Source organism: Antechinus flavipes, chromosome 2 (genome assembly GCF_016432865.1).
Source record: "Antechinus flavipes isolate AdamAnt ecotype Samford, QLD, Australia chromosome 2, AdamAnt_v2, whole genome shotgun sequence".
NCBI classification, from domain to species: Eukaryota; Metazoa; Chordata; class Mammalia; order Dasyuromorphia; family Dasyuridae; genus Antechinus; species Antechinus flavipes.
The window spans coordinates 376,467,040-376,492,888 of NC_067399.1; the positions used below are offsets into that span (position 1 = coordinate 376,467,040).

General features: G+C 36.7%; 1 protein-coding gene across 2 annotated transcripts in view; it reads right to left on the minus strand.

Moving 5' to 3' along the window:
- WDR25 (WD repeat domain 25) overlaps positions 1–25,849 on the minus strand; it is a 242,503-nt gene that overhangs the window by 69,121 nt on the left and 147,533 nt on the right. For both annotated transcript variants that reach the window (XM_051978370.1, XM_051978371.1), the window contains one exon: positions 6,324–6,471. In XM_051978370.1, coding sequence (XP_051834330.1) covers positions 6,324–6,471 — 148 coding nt within the window. The remainder of the gene's footprint in view (positions 1–6,323; positions 6,472–25,849) is intronic.

Sequence of the window (25,849 nt, forward strand, 5' to 3'; positions counted from 1 at the left end):
ACCTCACACCCAGTAAATTGTTAATGATGACAAAAAACAGGAATGGTCAATGTTGAAAGGTTGTAGAAAGAGAGGTGTTGTTAAAACTATAAATGGGTCCAATCATTATGGTAAGTAATATGGAACTATGTCAGGGAAAATTATCTAAGTGTCTTTGTATCAAGTATCTAAATATCAAAGTACCTTTGAAGCAGAGATTCCACTATTAAGCATTTGGCCTAAGGAGGTCAAAGAAAAAGAAAGAAAGGCCCCCTAAATGCCAAAATATTTATAGCAGCACTCTCTGCAGAGCAAAGAATTGGAAACAATTTAGATGCCTACTGAGAAAGAAATGGGTAAACAAATTGTATTGCATGGACATAATGGAATATTATTATACCATAAGAAAGTATAAATATGAAGAATACAGAAAAACATAGGAAGACAACATAATACAAAGTAAAGAAAACAGAATCCAGGAACATAATATATACCATACCTACAACTATGTAAACAGAAAGAACACTGTTAAAAGGCTACTGTGAAGTGTATAATTACAAAGACTAAAGTAGAGACAGGAAAATGTACTTTTTTTCACAGAGATAAGGGACAATGGGTATTCATTACTGCAATCAATTCCAGAATACTTCCAGATTCCATTGATGTATTGATTGGTTTTGCTCAGCTACTTTTTTCCTCTTTTTTAAAAAAATAGTTTGATATAAGAGTGACTCTCTAGATCAGGTACAAAGAAAAGATATATTAGTAAGTTAGTCAATAAACATTTATTATCAACTATGTGCCAGGCACTATGCTAAAGCACCAGAGTTACAAAGCAAAACAGAAGACAGACCTTACCTATAGAGTTCATGGAAAATAAAAGTGATATAAAAACATGTAACTTAAAAAATTTAAAGCATCAAACACACATAGAAAATAAATCATTAATCCTCACTGTTTAAAAATGGGAGAGCAGGAAGGGAAAGAATAAAGCAGATAAGATGAAGCAGAAAGAAGACATAAAAGAAAGAGAAAAGGAATATAAAAAGGGATTGAAGGAAGGAGAAAAGAAGAAAAAAAAAGAATGGAAATGGAAAGATGGGGGATTGAAAGAGTAGAAGAAAGGGGGAAAAAGATAAAGATAAGGAAGAGGATAAAGAGTAGAGATCAAAAGGAATAAAAAGAGGAGAAGGTGGTAAAAGGGAGGAAGGAGAAAGAACAAAGATAAGGAAGAAGAGGGGAATAAAAGAGAAGAGTTGATTTTCATTTACAATTTACAAAGATATTTCTAGCTCATATGAACTTGGTCACAAAAATATTTTTATCTCCACATAACAGCTGGCTAAACTGAGGCTTGCAGAAGTGAAAATTAGGCATACAATTAGAATTTAAAGAAAGCAAGTAGCCCAGGTTTACTGACTCTATATTCACTATACCAATACTCTCTTGCCAGGAACCCCCAGCTGCAGCTATCAGAGAAAGGCCTAACATATGACCACTTCCAAATCATAGCAGCATCAAATGCAAAATAATAGTGATATCCCATGGCAACACTGTGGGATATGACTGATTTCTATCCCTTTGTTCAGCAATAAAATCACTCCCTTGTCTTTGTAAGGGTAGGAGCAATTTAAAACAAATGAAAGGGGGAACCAATTAGAAATAGAGAATCTATATTTGGCAAGTTTAGCAAGCCAGTTAATCAAGAATGCAGAGAAGTTAATTCAGAAAACAAGAAACAGTTAGGGGTCCTTGGGGCAGACCACTATTCCACTGAGATAGCCCTGGATGAAAGCACTGTTGATGCTGAATTGGGAAGATTACAGGCTGAGACAAGCACACTAAAAATAATTAATCTGTGAGAAACTTTTATTTAAATTCTGATTCATGGTAGCTCTCTAAGTCAAATAACCACTCAGTGCTATAAATTAAGCAGATAAAATATGGCTTTATGAGGTGAGCACAGCTTGTTTCAGACTCTTATATTGACATTTATAATGTACAGATTTTTAACAGTATTGATTTTGAACTCCAGGATAAATGTCCTCACTTCCAAATCCCCATTAATGATAACAGATACTACATGGATAACCCCCTGGATACTGCTGGAAAGCAAAACCCATTACTTTAAATTGTTGGTGTGTTTCTGTTAGGTTGTGGGGAGGGGAGCAAACCTGGTGGAGGGAAAGAAAGTAGAGACAGGAAGAAGGGTAGTAATGGGGGAGTAAAGAGGGAAAGCAGACACAAAAAGAAGATTGCAGAGTATAAACAAACTCCCGATCAAACCTCGGCAGAGGGAGGAGAAAAGACACTAAAGCTCATGACACCACTGCCTCCAGTACATGCCACTGCTCTGTAAGAGTTCATGTTTCTCTATCCCAGTGAAGTAGGTAATGTTATTCTCTACACATAACAGATAAGGAAGCTAAGGCTCCGAGGCTTCGACATGCCTAACACAGAGCAAGTTAGGGGCAGGTCTGGGCCTGTAATCTATGTCTTCTGACTCCATACTGCCTTACATGAGCTTCAGATGATCAGGTGAACCTATCTTCCCAGAAATCCTCACACTTGGTGGCATTGAAGCACCTAGAAGGAGGCTAAAAGATGCATGAAAGAGAAGGCCTGAGTTCCTGTCCCTGCTGTTACCACTTGCCAAATATGTGACAAATTGTGAAGTTTCAATTTCTTTGTCTAGAAAAAGGGATCACAGCACTTGTTTGGTCTGCCTCACAGGTAAGGTAAGGGAAAGCACTTTGTAAACTCTGTGATATGGGAATAGGGAATTCCTACAGGAATAGGAACTGTTGTTACAAACTGTTAAGGGAGCAGTTCCTACATCTCCCTTTGTGCTTGCATCTAAAATTAAGTAAGCAAGAAAAGTGGGAGAAAGGGAGGAAATGTTCTCTTTCTCTTTGCCCCCTCTGGCTAACTTCGTTCCTCACTTCTTGGATAGAAAAGAGAAATGAAACAGGGAGGGCATGAAGGGGGTGCACTCCAACTCAGAGTAATTTGCCATCACAAAAAAAAGATAGTCTGAATACCAGGCAAAGAAGACTCCTGTATGACTGCAAATGACTGCTTTTTACTTGTTTCCTGATTCAATCAATTCAATAAACCTTTATTAAGCACCTCCAGCACTGCTTGACATGGCCAGAATAATGAAGATTAATAAAATGCCATCTCTACCCTCATGGAGCCAAGGGGGACAATTAGCAGTCCCCTGGCCTGGGACACTGTTATTTCATAAGTGTGGCCTGAGGACAGCAGAAGCTTGTTTGGCAGCCCCATCACCCTGTTCCTATTTCTTAAGCCTACAGACCATTAAAACTTCTCATACCTTTAACACATGAACTGCTTTTCAGATTTCTTGGCCTATAACTTCTGCAGCTAATTTTTTGGATCCAAATGTAGGCTTCATTTGAGCTTCAAAGCATGTCTTAGGAAATAGTTTCTTCATTTATAAATAAAGACATTGGCTAAAGAATGGTGCAATTGTGAATTCTCTGATCTTCTGATTCTATAAAAGGTGGAACAGTATGGGTAGGGCACCTCAGAGATCATTATCATCATCATCATCATCATCATTATTATTAGAGCCAAATCAGCATCATCATTGCTAGCATATATATAGTACATTAGAGTTTGCAAGATACTTTATAAATAGTATCTCATTTAATCCTCACAATTATTTATATCTCCAGTTTTCTGATGAAAAAATTGAGGCAAACAGAGATTAAGTGACCTACTTGCCCAATCACACAGAGAATAAGTTTCTGAAGCCAAATTTGAACTCAGGTCTTCCTGACTAGGTTCAGCAATCTATTTATTCACTGAATGGCATAGCAGCCTGCAGGCATTAGAATTGGGTAAACAAAGAAAAGCTCCAGATACTAAAATGACTCTGATCTTTATTCTTTACAAAGATATAGAGCACAAACCATTCATGTCCTTCCTTAAGTTTGCCAATCAATGTGCTGGGGGCCTGCCTCAATTTCCCAATTTCTTTTGAAATTAAGAGGATGCCAACAGTGCTCACAGTCTGTCCTTCCATTACTCACACCACATGATTGGCTCATCTTTCAAAAAAAATCATTGTCTTAAGGTCTAGACAGCATGCTCATCAAATGATGTGACAGTGAGCTAGAAGGACAACTAACATACCAGATGGCAGGATCAGGACCCAAAAGCATCTTGGTTTAATCTAAGAAAATGAAATGCAAAAGGGATAAATGTCTTATACTTAAATCAGCTCCACAAGTACACAGTGACGAGGCATGGTTAGATAGCAATTTGCCTGGAAAAAAAATGTATACATAACATACACACACACACACACGTATGTATGCATATATTTAGGTATTTTTGAGGACTGAGAATTCAACATAAGTCATCAGGATGATATGATAACTTTACTTCTCTCTCAATTTCTTGCTGCCTCAGCAATGGTACTATCTTGCATATGCTCTTAGATCCAGTCAAACTGTACTAACTGTCCTATGTGGACTCCCTAACTATAATGTAATCTCCATGAGGGTAATATATCAATTGATAAGTATCTAATTAGCACCTTCTATATGCTAGAGCTGAGGATAAAAATATTAAGACTAAAATGGTCCCTTCTCAAAATGAGCAACAAGCTGATTAATTTCTTTTTTCATTTACATATACAATGTATAGTACAGCTCCTGAAACATAGTAGGTGCTCAAAATTTTTTTATGAAGTTACTACCTTGTTTTCATAGTTCTATTATTGTTCTTGGGGTTCCCTGAGTACTACAAGATAAAGGTGGATGGGGGAGGGGCATATGCATCAGGGGAGAATAGTTTCAATCTTAATTGGTTATTATTTACTATTCAATTATTAGTCATTAAAAGATTTTAAGTAAAACAGCAGATAGAATCAGATAGCAAAGATTACAACATAATGAAAATTACTTTGGCAGAAGTATAAAAGGAGCTGAGAAGACTTATTAAGAAAGAATAGCCCACGTTGGTGCTGATGGGGTCTTCTCCCAGGATGGTGGCAATAGAAATAAGTAAAGCAGAGGGAAAGATTAAGAGCATATGGAAAGATAGAATTGGAAAGATTTAAGAGGCAGCCCAAAGCAGTGGAAAGAGCAATGAATTTGGAGTCAGAAGCCTTGAGTTAAAAATCCATCTAGTACAAGTTGAACTTCACTTTTCTTATCTATAAAAAGAAGGAGGAAGGATTGAATGACCTTTGATATCCTTTTTGTGCCTACATTTACAAGCCCATTTATGTCTGGAGATGAAAAGTAAGGAAGAAAAAAGGGACAAAGATAGCCGTTAACAGAAATAGGGAAGTGAAAAGGAAAAAATAGGAAAGATAATTCCTCCTGACCAATTGGAATCAAAAACACTCAAAATTTTTAATTAACAGTTTGTGTAAGTTACACTCTAGAGTAAAGTAAATCAATGCAAGTTAAAGGAAAGTACATTGCTTCTAGAGTTTAGATATTTGGGTTCAAGTCCTTGGACAAGAAGGGAGTAGGTTCTGTGTAAAATCTTTTAAGATATATTTCAGATCTGACATTCTTTTTTAAGGAAAAGCACTGGGCTCAGAACAAAGTAAATATCTCAGTTATACTATTTACTATCACAGTCCTCAGTTTTCTTTTCTGTAAAATGAGGCAGCTAGAATGGATAATCTAAGGTTCCTTCCAGCTCTAATTCTATGATCCAGTTCTATGATTCTTATATTACTGATATACTATAAGAATCCAATCCATTCACTCACCCTCTGTGAGCTGTCCTTTTCTTCCATTTCTTTTGGCTAGAATCCCAGTATTGCTAAATTGGGCAGCTCCCTTCTCAGCCAATGGCCCTGAGGATTTATCCAGACACAAATCCATCTCACCAGAATGCCTTTTCAATTTGGGGCATTAAAGCTCAACTCTTTCCTCATGGGCCAGAATTATTTTTTATTGCCTTTCAAAAATGTAAAGTTACAGAAATGCTAAACGGATTCTCCACAAACGATGCTGTAATAAAGTTAAATCCATTTTAGTACAAATGAAGTGTCAAAGGTTTATTAAAAATCCATCCCTTTATCAGGCCCTGTAGTAACATAAAATGAAGAGGCTTGGCAGAAACTAAGCTTATAATATCTATTCTCTGGGGTTGGATGGGAAGCCTGTCATGGGGCTGGCTTTATGGCATCCTGAAACTAGAATGGCATTTATCTCAAAGAAATTTTTTAAGTCAGAACAGAGTGTATTATAGAGAGAATCACAATATAGAAAGCATAGGTCATACCCTCAGTTCTGGGGCAGTCCAAACTGGAATGAAATCCAAGAGTTTCATCACAACACACAAAACTGTACCTGTTTCAACATCTGTCAAATGAAGCTGAGAATCAAAGCCACCACTGAGGATCTGTCTTCCACAAGAGGACCACTGCACAGCACGGACAGCACCACTGTGAGAGGAATAGGTGTTCAAACAGCGACCTGTGTCTACAGCATTCCATACCTTTAGAGCAAAAGACAGACAAGCAATTCAAAGTGACAAAATCTCTTATTTCTTAATGTTTAGTCACTTTTTTCCACACAAAAACCTTGTGGGTCAGACAATGAAAGTTTTAGTAGCTCTCTTTTATGGATGAAGAAACTATAATTTAGAAGAAGAAATTTCTGTGAGGTCTCATGAATAAGAGGTGAGATTCAAATCCAGATCACTCCTAATTCCCAACACCTCATTTTTCCCACTGAGACAAGCTGACTCTCCTGAAACAAATGACCTTTCTTTTCACAGATTTCACAAAGCGTGTTGTTTATACTTCTCTCTTGTAATGTACTGCTGCATGTTATGTTAATGATGAATTATAGATCACATTTTACTACTAGAGATCCAGTGATGGATCATAGATTCATAACTAGAAGGAACCTTAAGAATCATCAGGTTCTGTCCTCTAATTGAGCCCCAGAGAGGCTGTGACCTTCCTAAGGACAAGTAGTGAGAGAGACAAAATCTGAACCCATGCCCTGTGATTCCAAATATACCATGAAAAGGGAGGTCATTATCTTCTGATGCAACCCATTATATTTTTGAACAGCTTTAGTTATTAGAGCTTCTTTTCCCCAGGTGGCACATTAGAGAGAATGTAGAATCTAAAATCAAAAAGACCTGAGTTCAAATCTGTCAGCAGACACTAACTGGGTGACTGTAGGAAAGTCACTTAAGCTCTATCTGCCGTAGTTTCCTCAATTGTAAAACAGGAATGATAATAACAGCACTTAGATTTCGGAGCTTTTGTGAGAATCAAATAGATAATATATATAAAGTGCTTAATATAATATCTGGTAGGTAATATAAGCAATATAAGCTTGTTCTCTTCCCTTTCCTCCCTTTCCCTCACAAGTAAGACAAATCTACCTTTTTGAAATTTTTACCCCATTTGTTCTAGTTCTTCTATCCTCTAGGAAGTCGAATAAGGCTAGTACCTCTTTCATATGCCAAAACTTTATATTAGGAAGACAGTATCATACTTTCTACCATTTCTTATCTCCCCTCCCACCCTCAATTCCCTTCCTCAGGTTAAACATTGCCATTTCCTTCAGCTTATCCTTCACATGGTCTCCAGTCCCCATCAAACTGTGTCCTTCCGAAAATGTGATTCCCATCAGCTATTTTAAGTTCTGTGTGACCAGATTTGAGGATATCAGGATTATTATCTTCTTCAGTACACTAGGGAGGACACTAAAGCTTCTGGGCTGTTTTCATAATGCACCACTTTCTAGTTCCTCCCTCTCCTGCTCCCTTCTATCCTGTAAGTGCTTAGCTGGTTTTTTTCATATCCAAGTGCAGAACATTTATGGCTGTTAAGTTTCTTCTCATCAGATTCAATACAGTGTTCCAGACCAATAAGATCTTTTGGGATCTCATTTTGACTAGTCCAGCTTAATATTATCCATAAATTTGATAACCATGCCATCTATAGCATCATTAAAGTCATTAATTAAAATGTTGGATGCTATTAAGTTAACAGTACTGAATACTATTTAAAGGAATTTATTAAGCACTAGAGCAGATGCTGCAGGAGACCAGGTTAACATATACATTCTTTGCCATCCAAGAATTTTAGCTGTATAATATAAAACAGAACAAATGTACAACAAATCTATATATAGCTAACAGTCAAAACATAGACACATTGGATACACAAATGCACGCATGTGCACACACACAGAGCAAGTCCATTCTTTCTGAATAAGAACTTGATTTCTAGTATCTCACACTGCTGCACTCTGTGATGGGGAAAGGGAGCCTACTGTATACATCTTGATTTAAAATGTGCTTTAAATCTACCATATCTAAAAAGTGTAAGATGAAGACAATGATCTACATGTTTAGAGATTGGACAAGAAGTAAAAATTTAAAAACGTGGCAAGTAGTGATTTGTGAATGAATTTTTATCAACTTAAAAAGAAAAATCACAGCCCCAATGATGGCCAAGTCATTCAAAAATCTACAGCTGAAATGAACCACAAAGTTCATTTAGTCCAAATCCATCATTTTACAGATGAAGAAATTAATGTAAATGTAGATATATGTATACATAGGTGTATAGATATAGATACAGATATATAGATTATATATAGTAGATTATATAGATTACATATAGTAGGTTTGTGGGTATATATGTGTATGTATGTATGCCATAAGTAAAAATGCTAAGAGACAAAGTTTTCAAGTATTAATAATCAATTTCTTAACTAGTTAGCCAATAGTCAACAAATTGTTGGTCCTTGGTTTCTCTCAGTAACCAAAGATCCCAAGGGAGACTATGAAACAGCTTAAGTCAGATATGTTGTTTTTGACAGGACACTCCTCTGACAAATTAAATTCAATTGTGATTTGGCAGACATTTAATGAGAAAGTAGGCTAGAAATTCCCAGTCCCTCCCAATTACCACATTGTAAGATCAGGAGACATCATCTGAGAATGTGGCCTGGTTTTGAGCTCCATCTAGCAATCTGGGCATCCAATCATGTTCTCTTTATTTAGGTTTCTCCTTTATGAACTAAGGTTGCCCTAAACTCTACTGAAAGAGATCAAGGACAGGAATTCTTTTGCCCAGGAACAGAACTCAAAGCCAGAATGGATTTTTTTAATATTCTAAACAGAAATCAGATCTTCCAGTTAGGTAGGGTTCTCTCTCGCTCCACTCTCCCTCTCTCCCCTCTATGCTTTGAATAGAGCTGAAATGCTTCTGACCTTCTCTAGAAGGGGATAAGGAAATATTACAAATTATTCTTAATAATCAAATGGTACAACATTTAATTCACACACACACACACACACACACACACACACACACACACACACACGAAATTACTTGCCCAAGGTCACACAAACAATAAGTACCAAAGGCAGGACTCAAACCTAAGTCTTCTGAATTCAAATCCAGAGCCCTTTCCATCGCACTATACCTAGAGTATAGAACTAGAAAACAAGAGGAATTGACTCCTTCCAATATCTAAACACCTCAAATTCTCCAAAAATGGAATGCCCTTCTTTGGTGGGTAGCAAACTTCCCAGCACTGAAGGATAACTAGGAGTTATTTAATAATCATTTAATAAGCATTCCTTTTAGAAGATAATGTTGATATGAGAGTAAAAAAAAAAAAAAAACAAAACCTAGATTCAAATCCTAACTATATTATTACTATTTGTAAGAAACAAGTTTTAATCAGAACTCTTTCAAATAGAATTTGTGACTTTTACCAAGTCACAATTTCTTTGTGCATGAGTTTCCTCAAAGACAAAATAGATACCAAAGGCCCTTGTGCCATGATGGATAGAATGGACCACCGGTGAAGCCAAGAAGATCAGGGGTCAAGTTTCACCTTGACCACTGCAGTCCTGGACAAATGGCTTAGTCTCTCAGTGTGCCAGGCATTTCCCTAAGACTATAAGTCGCAGAAATGCACTAGAAGAGGTAATTTTCTTATGGAAGATTGCCTAGATCAATAAAGTCAAAGGTATAGACATAAAAAAAAAAAGTACCCAACAATTTAATTCAAGAAATATTATCAAGGATTGTAATGCCGGAGAAACTGAGGCAGGAGAGAGATTAGAGAGTTTTTAATATTTTATTAATGGGAGAGTATGATTGACTGGACAGGACTCTTGTCTCAAATTATCCAATCAGACAGAGATAAAGATATACTGGGACCAAGGAATCCATGTTGGTCCCAGGGCTGGAGGAGACTGTCATCTCAAAGAATCCAGCATCCAGCATCCAGCCGCCATCCTCCAGCAATGAATGGAGGAACCCCAACTTCTGAAATACCTTTTCTCTAAACAAAGGAAAGGGTAAGAAGCTGTTAGGATGGGGGAGGCCATAAATCCTAAAAAAAAAAAAAAAAAAAAAAACCACAAACCCCAGAGACAGGATGTCTGAATACACAGAGATATCTTGGAATATTTTAGAGGGACATTGTAAATTCTTGAAGACAGAAAAGAGTCAGGAGGTCTACTCTCTTGTTTATCTTGCTTGGGCTAACCATTTATAACCTTAGAGTAATTGGTCCTCAGTAATGGGGAGGTTTACAACTTAGGGGATTGACAAAGAACAGTTAAAGAAATTGAGACAAGGGAAACTAGTGCAGGGAAACTGAGTCAGGACAGTTAAAGAGAACTGTGGCATAACAGGATCTACCAGTGTAAGACATTGTGCTAAGCCCTGGGGCTTAGAGAACAAGAGCCCTAGGGCTCTTTAGCCCTGGGACTAAAGAGAACAAGATGAAAAAGATTCTTCCTTCAAGGAACTTAAATACAACTAGGTGGATACAAATGCACATACATAAGGTAGGGAGGAAGGAAACAAACATTTATTAAGTTGCCTACTATGGGCCAGGTGTTAACACTAAGCACTTCATAAATATTAGCTCCAACAACCCTGGGAGGAAAAGATTATTATTATCCCCATTTATATAGGAAACTGATAACAAAAGCAAAATTACTTGACCAGTAAGTGTTTCAGGGTCAAATTTGAAGTCAGATCCTCCTGTTTCCAAGTCAAAAACTCTATCCACAATCACCTTTTTGTTTTATATTTAGTATTTATATAGACTTTTAAGGTTTACAAAGTACTTTACAAACATTAGCTCATTTTATCCTCACAACACTCTGTGAAGTGGTTATAAATTCAAAGTATATACAAAGCAATTCTAGGAATAAAGAGCATTAATATATGAAGGGATCGGGAAAGGGATTAGAATATGAAACTGGAGCTGAGTATTGAAGGCGGATGAGAAGCTAAAGTGAGGACCCCAGAGGTAGAGTTTTTATGAATGGCAGCAGAAAGAACAGCTTAGCTGTAACCATGCATGAGAAGGGGTCATGATATAAAACAAATCTAGGAAACTGGGTGAATGATCAGAACCAAAGAGAAGACATTAAGACCTGTAAGAAACCACTTTGAAGGGAGGACTCCCTAGGGAATTAATTGGCTTTGACCTTGTATTATTTAATATTTTTATTGGTGATGTAATTAAATAAATAGATTGCATCTTTATGCAGATGACACAAAGCTAAGGATAGTTAGCACAATGGATAACAGTCAGGACTCAAAAAAAGTATAGCATGATAGAATATTAGGTGAAATCAAGATGAAATTTAACAGGGATGCATGTTGTCTTCTGTCTTATACTTGAATTCAAAAAATCAATTTCACAACTAAAAAATGGTGGAGACATGGGTAGATTGCAGTTTGCTGAAAGGATCTGGGGATTTTAAAGATATGAATATTTAATGTGTCAATAATTTAATATGGCAGCTAAGAAAGCCAATGCAAACTCATATTGAGGGAAGGAATAAGATAATCATTTCATTGTTTCCTTCTTTGCTAATAGTAAAAGATAGGAGCACTGTGCTCAGTTCTAGACACCACATTGTAAGCTATCAATAGACAGGAGAGCATCCAGAGGAGGGTAAACAGAAAGGTGAAGGATCATAGAAGGCCAGGATGAAGGAAATGGAGATTGGTCTAAAGGGAGAACTTGAGAACATGTGATAGTTGTAGGCTGGCTCAAGGCAGAATGAAGAAAAATAGAGGAAAGAAGATGCACAGAGAGAAATTTAGACTTGCTATAAGAAAAAACTAACAATTGGAGCCATCAAAAGAGAGAATCAAATAATCAATCAATCAATAAGCATTTATAAAAAGTCTGCTGTCTGCTTAGGGATACTAAGAAAAAATATTTTCATGTTCTCAAGGAGCTTATGTTCTATTCCAGGAGAAAATACATACATATATAGCACATATTGGATAAATACAAAATAAATATAAAGAAGTTTGAAAATAAGGTAGTTAAATAAGGTAGTTAAAATGAAAATTAGTAGTTGCAGGAATCCAAAGAGGCAGTGGGGATTAAGCTGAGTCTCTAGATAAAAAGCTGGTGATTAGAGGGTGGCCATCAGGCTAATCTAGAAAAAAGAAATTTTTTCCAGGCCTTTGTGGGAAAAGAGTACTTTCTAGACCTGGAGAAAAAGACATAAAGATGGAAAGACTGCTATGTGAAAAGAAGAGAAAGAGAGCCAGTTTGGTTCCACTACAAAGTGAAACACATACTTAGGTTGAAAAGATAGATCTAGACCAAAACAAGCAAGTCATTTATATTTTATTCTGAAGACAAGAGGGAACCAGTGGGTTTACTCTTTGATCCAAAGAAAAAGACCCTCCAACTCTCCCTTCCACACATTTTTTTCTGGCTGTTTCCTTTGCCAGAAAAGCCATCCCTTCCTTTGCTCTGACCACTGAACTCCATGGTTTCCTTTGGGTTTCAACTAAAATCCCACCTACTACAAGATTAGAAGGGAAGCAATAAATTGGGAAAACATTTTTACAGTTAAAGGTTCTGATAATGGCCTCATTTCCAAAATACATAGAGAACTGACTATATAAGAAATCAAGCCATTCTCCAATTGATAAATGGTCAAAGGACATTGTTGGAATCCTTACAAAGTGTTAACTCATTAGAGTTGATAGACAATAATTATCTAATTTAGCATGGTTCAATATGATTGATCTGATCTTATAAGGAGATATTATGGGCCAGAAGAAACAAGGTACTAAGTGGAACTGATAGAAACAATGCTTGTGTTCACACCTTTAGAGAGCTCATATAAGCAAGAAGCTCTTAGGGCTAGAGAGCACTCTGGCACAGACATAGAGGCATTCTAGGACAGACACGGAGCACTCTGGGAGAGCCAGAAGCCCTCTCTTGGAGGCAAGACAGATTCATTCCAACTTTCACCTTGGTGCTGGCTGGAGATATTTGGAATGGTGGCTGGCATCCTACACTTCCCCCACTGAGACCAAGGCTGGTCTGAAAGGCTCTCCAGAAAGCTGCTCAGCCCCAGGCAAAGAGACAAGAGATTCACTCCATTTTCCACCTTTGTGCTGGCTGGAGGCTGAAGGACAAACCTTTGGATTTGGAGACATTCGGAGGGAGCTCTTAGAACCAAGCAGAAAGATAGGCCTTTAAGAAAAACTAACCGGGCTATTTTAGAGGAAGCAATAAAAGATTGAACTTTTAACACCTGGCTGCATTTGGGTGATTATTACTTTTAACTGAAACTAAGGCTGCCTCCAGAAAACCTCCCCAAGAAACCTGCTCTCAGAGAGAACCATTATATTATTTTAAAGAAGAAAAACATCACAGGATATGAACAGACAATTTTCAGATGAAGAAATTAAAACTATTTCTACTCATATGAAAAGAAAGGCGTTCCAAATCATTATAGATCAGAGAAATGCAAATTAAGACAACTCTGAGATACCATTACACACCTCTCAGATTGGCTAAGATGACAGGAAAAAATAATGATGAATGTTGGAGGGGATGTGGGAAAACTAGGACACTGATGCATTGATGGTGGAGTTGTGAATGGATCCAACCATTCTGGAGAACAATTTGGAACTATGCTCAAAAAATTATCAAACTGTGCATACCCTTTAATCCAGCAGTGTTACTACTGGGCTTATATCCCAAAGGCATCTTAAAGGAGGGAAAGGAACTTACATGTGCAAAAATGTTTGTGGTAGCCCTTTTTGTAGTGGCTAAAAACTGGAAATTGAATGAATGCCCATCAATTGGAGATTGGCTAAGTAAATTATGGTATATGAATGTTATGGAATATTATTGTTCTGTAAGAAATGACCAGCAGATCAAACTGTGCATACCCTTTGACCTAGCAGTGTTACTACTGTGCTTATATCCCAAAAAGATTTAAAGGAGCCTGTATATGCACGAATGTTTGTAGCAGCTCTCTTTGTAGTGTCCAGAAACTGGAAACTGAGTGGATGCCCATCAACTGGAGAATGGCTGAATAAATTGTGGTATATGAATATTATAGAATATTATTATTCTGTAAGAAATGACCAACAGGATGATTTCAGAAAGGCCTGGAGAGACTTACATGAACTGATGCTGAGTGAAATGAGCAGGGCCAGGAGATCCTTACATACTTCAACAACAATACTATATGATGATTAATTCTGATGGACGGAGCCCTCTTCAACAATGAAGATGAACCAAATCAGTTCCAATAGAGCAGTAAAGAACTGAACCAGCTACACCCAGCAAAAGAACTCTGGGAGATGACTATGAACCATTACATAGAATTTCCAATCCCTTTATTTTTGTCTGCCTACATTTTTTATTTCCTTCACAAATAATTGTACATTATTTCAAAGTCTGATTCTTTTTACACAGCAAATTAATTGTTTGGACATGTATACATATATTGCATTTAACTTATACTTTAACATATTTAATATGTATTGGTCAACCTGCCATCCGGGGGAAGGGGTGGGGGGAAGAAGAGAAAAAGTTGGAACAAAAGGATTTGCAAGTATCAATGCTGAAAAATTACCTATGCATATATCTTGCAAATAAAAAGCTATAATTAAAAAAAAAAAAAGAAAGAAAGAAATGACCAGAAGGATGAATACAGAGAGGTTTGGAGAGACTTACATGAACTGATGCTAAGTGAGATGAACAGAACCAGGAGATCATTATACACTTCAACAACAATGCTATATGAGGCTCAATTCTGATGGAAGTGGCTATCTTCAACAATGAGAGGATCCAAATCAGTTCCAATTGATCAGTAATGAACAGAACCAGCTACACTCAGCAAAAGAACACTGGGAAATTAGTGTGGACTACAACATAGCATTTCTACTCTTTCTGTTATTGTTTGCTTGCATTTTTGTTTTTCTTCCCAGGTTATTTTTACCTTCTTTCTAAATCCAATTTTTCTTGTGTAACAAGATAACTGTATAAATATGTATACATATATTGTATTTAACATATACTTTAACATATTTAACATGTATGGGACTGCCTGCCATCTAGGGGAAAGCTAGAACAGAAGTTTTTACAATTACCCATGCATGTTTTGTCAGTAAAAAGCTATAATAAAAAAAAAATCCCACCTACTATAGGAAGTCTTTTCTAATTCCTCTTAATTCTAATGCCTTCTCTTTTTAAAAGTATTCCCTATTAATCCTGTATATAGCTTGTTTTCCATATGTGTTTGAGCATTGTCTTCCCCATTAGATTCAGAGCTTCTTGAGGTCTTTTTGAATTCCCAGCACCTTCCCATGCTGTTTGGCACAGAGATGCTTAATTAATGTTTATTGACTGACTAATTGACTGATTACTGAATAAGGGAGTGAGAAGATCAGAATTTTCTGGCAGCTAAATAAAGGATGAATTGGAATGTGGAGAGATGAATCAGGGAGACCAATTTAGAGGTCAATTATAAAACTGACACACTGGAAGAGTAATGACACCCCAGATAGGGTATCCATAGATATCCAACTCACTTCACAGGGTTACTATAAGTATTAAATGAGGTAGTGGATATATAGTGCTTTGTAAAGCAAAAAGGGTTATATAAATAAATGGCACTTTTAATCATGGTTATTTATAATAATATTAATAAAAATAATTGTAAAGGAAATTCCTTTGTGGGATAAAGGATTCTAATAGACATCCTTTAAGTATCCTTCCAAAATTGGCATTATATGGGTCTTTTTCATATATTATGACTTAAAATAATATTTTCAATGACAAGAACTTCCTGACTTGATTTTCACTGTACCAGTAAGTGTGAGGGTGCTTTTTTGTTGTTGTTTTTAATGAACTCAGTAGTCTTCAAAAAGCAAAGGAAAAAAAAGTAAACAGTGACCACACCATGAACAGCGATCTGTAAATGAAATTCCCCATGGAGATGAAAAATCTCATTTTGGCAAAAATGGATGGAGCTCAAACTTCAGAGGATTCAGATGCTAAAAAAGGACTGTTCCCTTAGAAAAAATGTTTTTGTAATGTCAGGAGGAAAATATTTCAATTGCTAGTTTTAAAAATTCAAATTTATTTGGGTAATATTAACAAAAACATAAGGATATAAGTGTTCCCTTCCTTAAAGGTTTATGAACTGAAAGAGTGAAAGAATTATTGTCCTCATTTTATAGAAGATAAACTTTAAGGTTCAAAGTTCACTTGGCTAGATGAGACTCAAGTCATAAACCCTGGTTTTCTGATGGCTTATTTCAATTCTTTTATGTTGCTTATATTTAATTCAATTCAATAATTTAATTTAATTCAATAAACATTTATTAAGCACCTGCTATGTGAACATCTCTGTGCTGAATAATGGAGAGATACTGAAAAGATAATTTCAGAGGCCCTCAAAAATCTTAGGTTGGGAAGATAGAGAAGTGCAGTAGACAAAATATACACATCTAAGTATAATACAAGATGACGTAAAGTACTAACAAGGGTGAGGAAAGATTCAGAGAAGCATTCCTGGATGAAGTGGGACTGAAGCTTGTGAGAAGGGAATGAATGGGGAGGAGCCCATTAAAGCAAAGTTGACTCAGAAGATAAGGTAACAAGGTAAGGAAATAGCCACTAATAAAGTATAGTCGGAACATAGAATTTATGAAATAAGGCCTAGAAAAGACAGCTATAGTCAAATTATGAAAGAACTTAAGGTGAAGAATTTATATTTTATGCAAAATGAAACAATCCTGAGGTATTACCTCATTCTTCTCAGAATGGTTACTATTACAGAAAAGGAAAATGATAAATGTTAGAGAGGGTGAAAATTTAGGACACTAATGCATTGTTGATGGAGTTGTGAACTGATTCAACCATTCAGAAGAGAGATTTGGAACTATGCCCAAAGGACAATCAAATTGTGCATACCCTTTTATCTAACTATATCATTATTAATATTTATCCCAAAGAGATTTAAAAAAAAAAAAAAGGAGGAAGGGACCTACCTGTACAAAAATATTTATAGTAGCTCTTTGATATAGTAGTAAAGAATTAGAAATTGAAGGAATGCCTGTCAATTGAGATATGGCTGAACAAATTGTGGTATATGAATGTAATGGAATACTACTGTGTTGTAAGAAATAATAAGCAAGCTGATTTTAGAAAAACATGGAAAGATTTACATGAACTGATGTTGGGTGAGAACAGTATACATGGTAACAGCAACATTGTGTGATGATCAACTATGATTGATTTAACTCTTCTCAATACAATGATCCAAGACAATTCCAAAAGACTCATGACAGAAAATGCCATCCACATCTAGAGAAAGAAGTATGGAGTCTAAATGCAGCTTAACGCATACTTTTTCACTTTTTTTGTTGTTTTGTCCTTTTTTGTGACTTTTTTCTTTTGTCCTCTTTATTCTTTCACAACATGATTAATGTGGAAATGTTTATATGATTGCATGTGTATAACCTATAGCAGACTTGTTAGCTGTCTTGAAAAGGTGGGGATGAGTGGAGAGGAGAAAAAAATTGGAACTTAAAATCTTGTAAAAAAAAAAAAGTAAAAAACTACATGTAATTGGAAAAAATAAAATACTACTTTAAAGGATTTATATTTTTATCCTAGAGCCAATTAAGAGTCATTCAAGGTTTTACATTTACAAGATAATTTATATACTTAATTTTATTTACTGAGTAATATACTTTATCTCATTTGATAGTCATAGCTATCTGGGAAAAAGATAAAGAGGAGAAAAAGGAGAGAAGAGAGGGGGAGAAAAAGATAGAGGGAGGAGAAACACAGAGAGAGACAAAAAGAAAAGAGACAGGTAAAGAGGGAAAGAAGAGAGGATAAGGGTGAGGGGGAGAGACAGAGACAGAATTTTTAAAATGCAGAGGGAATGGCTTACATGGTATGGTTTAGGAAAAGAAGTGTGTTAGAAGCCTGAATAATGGTGAGATAAAGTAAAACACCTAGAAGAGCTTCTTTCACCTAGAAAAGCTAGTAGTATTGAGATGGAGACCAAGTTGTTTTTTTGTTTTGTTTTGTTTTTTTCTGGTGGGAAGAGGAGAAAGAATGGTCCAAGTGAAGAAAGCATGGTGTGAAAATGATTGGGGGACAGCTAGGGGATGCAGTGAATAGAGCTGGACCTAGAGTCAGGAAGGTCTGCTCAAATTCAGCCTCAGATATTTACTAATTTTGTGGCCCAGAGCAATTCATTTAAATTGTTTGCCTCAGTTTTTTCATCTGTAAAATGGGGACAATAATAGCACCTACCTCTACAGGTTGTCTTGGGGATTCAATGAGAAAATAATTGTAAAGCACTTAACATAATTCCCAGAAGATAGTAAGTATCATACAAATGTTAGCTATTATTATTGGCATAGTAAACCCTCTCTCCACAGAGGGACAACTGAAGTAAAAGCAGGGGTGCTCCTTTTGCCCTTAGGGCCCAGCAGAAACTGCTGATGAAAGCAGCAGATATACCATCCTTAAACTTGAGGAGAGAGGAAAAAAAAGTGACTCATCATAAGTCAGCTTGTGAGTTTCATGAAGAAGAGGTCCCCTTGTACCCTTCTAATCACTCCTCCAGTTCTGAGGTGACATTTGGATCTATGGAAGTCACCTACAAAAGAAGGCATAAGGATAATAAAAAAGAGAACAAGGGGAGGATAAGTTATTAAAAAAACTCTCAGAGATTTGTCTCCATAAGGACTAGGTTAAACAGTTGGTCACTTGGGAAAGGATATTAAGTCCCAAGTGCTAGAGCAGTGCTAGAGCCAACTATAAAGAAGAAGGAGAGAGCAGCAGCAGAGGGCACTCAGACCACCAGCTCCCTAGCGGGCTAAGGGCTGAGAGCAGAACCCAAGAAGGTACACAACAACAAAGGCCACCTCCTGGGAAAAAGGGGAAACAGCTGAACCACAGAGGCCAGCTGCAGAAGCTGTAAACACAGAGCAGAACTGGGAGAATAGGGGATTAGTGGCCAAAAAAAGCAGGAACTACCTGGGCAGCAGGTAATCAGTACTTGTGGGAGCTCAGGAGAACCGCGACCACAGATCAGTGGAGGAAAAAATTGGACAGCAACATCAGGAGGAAAGAGCAACATGCAATACCTTGCCACAAGAGGCAAGGCTGCCTACAGTGAGTGGCAGGGGAGACAGTTAAGGACAGGAGCACCAAGACCCAGCAAATACGATCCTCAACTCCACATTATAACTTTATTCAGCCCCAGGTTATGAAATAACTACCAAAACAGTAGAGGGTTGGGAAAGGGCTACTATGAGATAGCATTGCTTCCTATGGACTCAAGCACAAAACGCAGGCTCATAACTTTATAAATACAATTTTGTATTTTAAAACTATATGTTTACATATTGTATTACAAACCATTCTAATATCTTTGTCAAGTTTTCTTTCTAGAGGAAGGGATAGAAGGAAGAGAGGTCAGAACACAAGATTTTGGAATGGTGAATGTTGAAAATTGTATGCATATATTTTGAAAATAAAGCTTTAATAAGAAAAAAAAGTTAAGAAAAGAAAACTAATCTATAAGAGGACTAGATAATCTCTATGGTCCCTTCTAGGACTAAAATTTTAAATTAGTTATATCTAAATTTCCTTAAAATTTTGAAATTCCCAGGATTCTAAGAATTCTAATTGAATTCAATTCTAGATTTGAATATAAAAGATATTCAATAAAAGGTAGATGTTCAATTAAAAAAAAAAGATTACATGTTTATAAGAAGAGTTTATAAGTATATAAGAGCGTATGGTAACTTCTCTTGGGAATGTCAATGAAGTTACTAGATCACATGGATGGGAGCAATAAGCCAGAGAAGGTAGAAGCATAGCTTTATGTAAAATGGGAGCCTTTGACTAAATGGATTACATAGTAAAGTACTATGTAAATGAGTTATTAGGGGCATCTAGTTAACACAGTGGATAGAGTACTGAGCCTGCAATCAAGATGATTCATCTTCCTGAATTCAAATCTGATCTATGATACCTACAAACTCTGTAATCCTGGGCAAGTCACTTAATACCGTATGCCTCAGTTTCTTCATCTGTAAAATGAGCTGGAGAAGGAAATGGCAAACCACTCTAATATCTTTACCAAGAAAACCTCAAATGGAAACACAAAGAATTAAACAGGACAGAAAAAGACTGAAGAACAAAATTGAATTATTACAATAATTATCATTATTGTTTCATTATTATGCTCCAGTTGTGGTAACTAGGTTATAGTCTTATCTTTTGGTTGCCTGAGACTCTGTCCTGGCTCCCTGTTCTGATTTTATTTTTAAACAAGGCTGAGATGATATCCACATGTCTCCTTTCTGTAGTTTCTACAACAGGGCCCTGATTTTACTTCTAGTGTCAAAGTTTATCTTTCTGCCTCAGTATTAGTTTTTATTCTACTGAAGATGAAAACAGGCTCAGAATGCAATAGAGTTACATCTTGGGAATGGGCTGGTTTTCAGAGTCTGGAATAAAAATCTCATGAACCATCACAAGCCCAACTTGATCATATGATACACACATAAATAAGACAAAACAGGTCCCTTCTTCCTTTATCATCACTACCATCATCAATTACAATTCAGTTAGCCCCATAATAATCTTAAAAAACATATTACAAATTCTTTTTGCCCCATTTTAAAGATGAGAAAATTGAGATAATGAGAAGTTACATGAGAGGATTCAAACAGGTTTTCTGACTCTAAATATAGTATATCTTCTTCCTGCAATATTATGTCACTTTAAAAAGAAAGATGGTCTTCTACTTTTAGTGAACAACAAATAGCAGACAATACTGGTGCTGCAGGAGGAGCAAGAGTCCAGGGTGACTTCCATGTTGGCTTCAGCAATGGGAGCCATGGTGACTGTCAGGCAATGGTCCAAGTCAGTAGTGGCTGTGGGGGCCCAGGAAGGAAAGATTAAAGACAAGGAGTGGGTTCCTGTCACTAAGCTGGGCTGGCTAATAAAGGACATAAAGATCAAGTTTTTGAAAAAGATAAATCTTTTCTCCATTCCTATCAAGCAGTGAGATCATAAACTTCTTCCTAGGATCTTTGTTGAAATATGAAGTTTTGAAGATCTTAACTATGCAGAAACAAACTAGAGCTAGACAAAAAACCAGGTTCAAGGCTTTTTGGTCACTGACAACTACAAAGGCCACGTTGGCAAGCGTTTCAAGTGCTCCAAGGAAGCAGGCCCGGCTATTCATGGTGCCATCATTCTGGCCAAATTGTCCCTCATTCCTGTGAGATGTGGCTACTAGGGGAACAAGACTCGCAAGTCCCACCCAGTGCCATGCAAGGTCACTGGGCATTGTGGATCAGTTTTCATTCCTGCTCCTAAAAATACTGGCATTGTCTCATCTCCTGTGCCTAAGAAACTCCTGATGATGTCTGGAATTGATGACTGCTACTCTTCTGCAAGAACTGACTCAAATTTATAAGAAATCAAGCCATTCTCCAATTGATAAATGGTCAAAGGATATGAACAGACAATTTTCAGAGGATGAAATTGAAACTATTACCACTCATATGAAAGAGTGTTCCAAATCATTATTGATCAGAGAAATGCAAATTAAGACAACTCTGAGATACCACTACACACCTGTCAGATTGGCTAAGATGACAGGAAAAAATAATGATGAATGTTGGAGGGGACGCGGGAAAACTGGGACACTGATGCATTGTTGGTGGAGTTGTGAACGAATCCAACCATTCTGGAGAGCAATCTGGAATTATGCCCAAAAAATTATCAAATTGTGCATACCCTTTGATCCAGCAGTGTTTCTATTGGGCTTATATCCCAAAGAAATACTAAAGAAGGGAAAGGGACCTATATGTGCCAAAATGTTTGTAGCAGCCCTGTTTGTAGTGGCTAGAAACTGGAAAATGAATGGATGCCCATCAATTGGAGAATGGCTGGGTAAATTGTGGTATATGAATGTTATGGAATATTATTGTTCTGTAAGAAATGACCAGCAGGATGAATACAGAGAGGACTGGCGAGACTTACATGAACTGATGCTAAGTGAAATGAGCAGAACCAGGAGATCATTATACACTTCGACAACGATATTGTATGAGGACATATTTTGATGGAAGTGGATTTCTTTGACAAAGAGACCTGAGTTTCAATTGATAAATGACGGACAAAAGCAGCTACATCCAAAGAAAGAACACTGGGAAACGAATGTGAACTATCTGCATTTTTGTTTTTCTTCCCGGGCTATTTATACCTTCTGAATCCAATTCTCCCTATGCAACAAGAGAATTGTTCGGTTCTGCAAACATATATTGTATCTAGGATATACTGCAACATATCCAACATATAAAGGACTGCTTGCCATCTAGGGGAGGGGGTGGAGGGAGGGAGGGAAAAAAAAAATTGGAACAGAAACGAGTGTCAATATAAAGTAATTATTAAATAAAAATTAAAAAAAAAAAAGAACTAGGATTCCCTTCTCTCCCATATTGCCATTGTTCAGTCACTTTAGTTGTGTCCAATTCTTCATGACTCTACTTTGAGATTTTATTGGCAAAGATACAATTTTTTTGTCATTCCTTATATATTTTAGAGAAAAGGTACTGAGGCAAACAGGGTTAAGTTATTTGCCAGGTCCATATAACTAGTAAATATCTGAAGCCAGATTTGAACTCAGAAAGATGAATCTTTCTGGTTCCAAGCCCAGGATTCTATCCACTGTACCATCTAGTTGTGCATCCTCTCCCATATACCCACACACATCCTCTTAGATGGTGTGATCAAACCATATTTGATCCTAACCTCATTTTCCTGTGCTTTTTTCATTGTTTCTATCTTCTCTTTCATGTTTGTGCCTGAAGTATTGGAAGATTCCAGGCTTCTCAAACACATCTCAGGTCACAGTGTGTATGTGGACTTCTGACTCCCTTGGGATATCCTGGCCAGAATGCTGACTCCTGGCTCCTGGGGACAAAGTATTTCAGGTTCTGTAACATCTATGTCTTCTATGTGCAGTATGTTTACTCAGAACTAAATGGGATAGTCTCAAGGTCATCAGTATTAACCACTGCTCTAACACTGTTACACCGCTAAATACTTGATGGGAAAGGATTTGAATGTACCAAGTGCTTGGTCAGCTACTTTTGAGCTTGTTTCCCAAAACCTGCTTCCTAGCTTGAACCCATAACCAGGGAGGGTAGAAGATGGGAAGAGGGAGGAAACCTTGTCTTTTTCATAAAGCTTAAGCTGATGGTATTCTCTTTGTCATTGTGCTCAGAAGAAAAAAAGGCTGCCACCAGCAAACTCACTCCCCCTTAACTGCTGATCTTTTCACTGCCAAAGAAAACTTGGCTCCCAAAAGTTCCTGCTGCTACTTGCCTTATTTTATTTTAGAAGCATTTCCCCCTTCTGTTTGCCTGCTGTGCCCCCTGCTACTACTCTGGCTTTAAGGAAGCACTTCCCATCCTCCTCCTACTGCCTCTCTCAACCATCACTGGTCCAGATGTAAACCACGAGAGTCCTCCCAACAGCAGCAGGGTTCATTCTTATGGCTAGTCAGCTGTTCAGTAGCCTGTCAGGAGGTATCTGAAGTATAATGGAAAGAGTGCTAGATTTAGAGCCAGGAGACGAGCTCACATTCCAACTCCCCACGTGACCCAAAACAATTCATTTCACCTCTCTCCATCTCATCTGTAACATGGGGATAATAGAAATGAATATTAATATAAAGTCAATTACTTGCAAGCCAGGATTTAGGAAATCTTATGTTAATGGAACTCTAGAAATAATTGTGGACCCCTTGAGTTTCTTTCTTGTAAAATGAGCAATTGAGATTAGATGGTCTCTAAAGTCCCTTAGTCACTCTGACAATCTATGATTCTAGAATTCTAAAATCACTTTCAGTTCTGATATTCTTTGGTGAGTGACGTCCTAAAAAAATATTGGGTTCTTTCTCTTCACTTCATGCCCTTTGCTAGTCCTGTAATTTTGGGCAAATCATTTAGCCTCCATTTTCTCACCTGTAGCAGGAATTGTGACTTGATTGTTAATCACTACTCACATGATCTTGAACAAATCATATAAACTTTGTGGAGTTCAACTTGCTCCTTTGTCCAATGATGAATCTGTATTATAATCCCTTAAGGTTCCTCCCAGATCCAAATAATGTAAGCAATTTGAGAAAGACCTTCCAAAAGGCATCTGCCATTACCAAATGGGGGTAATTCCCAAATTTAAAAAATGACTGAGTGGACTGTCTTGGTAAGTGTTCAGCTCCCCATCTCTTGAAGTATTCAAGGCCACTTACTGGTATCACTATAGCAAGAATTCATGTATCAGACACACTCAAACTAGATTAAGTCTCAAATTGTTTCTAATATAAAGAATCTATTGTTGTTGTTCAGTGATGTTTCAATGATGTCTGACTCTTTGCTATCCCATTTGGGATTTTCTTGGCAAAGATACTAGAGTGGTTTTGCCATTTCCTTCTTCTATTCATTTTATAGCTAAGGAAACTGAGACAAACAGGGTTAAGTGAGTTGTCCAAGGTCACACAACTAATAATTATCTGAAGGCAGATTTGAATTCAGGTCTTTCTGACTCTAGGCCCAGTACTCTATCTACTGTGCCATCTAGCTGCTCATCTACTACTTTTACCTAAAGGAAGCTGAATATATATGTGTCGTAGCAACTTGATATATTATTAGCAGTAATAATAAAACTATTGATCTGAGTTAAAGTTTTCTTTCGAGACTGAACTATGAGAATGAAAAACTATATACTGAAAAAAGTGACCATACTTTTTGAATCCTAGATCTCAATTTATATATAAATATAGCTTTATAACTAAAGAGGTCAAAGACAGAAAAAAAAAAAGATGACAAATGCACCAAAATATTCAGAGTAGCCCTTTATTTGTGGTAGCAAAAACACTCTTAAGGGCTTCCTTCAGAGATCTACATAAAGCCTTTCCTGCTTCCCAGAGATTAATATCTTCTGAAAAATTATCCTATTCCTATTTGGCATATATCTTGTAAATACTTATCTATGTACATGCTGTCTCTCCTCACTAGATTATAGTTTCCATAAGGGCAGGAATTATTTCACTTTTGTCATATTCCCAGTGCCTGGCATGCAGTAGGCATTTAAATATTTGTTGACTAACTGGAACAAATTAGATATCCATAAACTAGAGAATGGATAAACAAATTATGGCACAAAAATATTTTCCCCCATCTTTTCTTTTCATTTTTTAAAAAACTTATTTATTTAAAACAAATACAAAAGAAAAAGAAAAAAAAAAATTGCCATGTGCCCAGCAGAATATCAGAGAATTTGAAGTATGTAGCAAATCATTTCCATTTCAAAAAAGCATATATAATAAAGAAAACATATTCATGACCGTTGATCCAATGTAAGTTTTCAGAACTACCATCCACCTTCTTCATCCATCTAATGTCTGTCTCTATGTCAGTTCTTCCTCATTCATTAAATATAATTACTATTTTTACCTTTTCCTAGATAGTTTTGTTTTTTAGAGT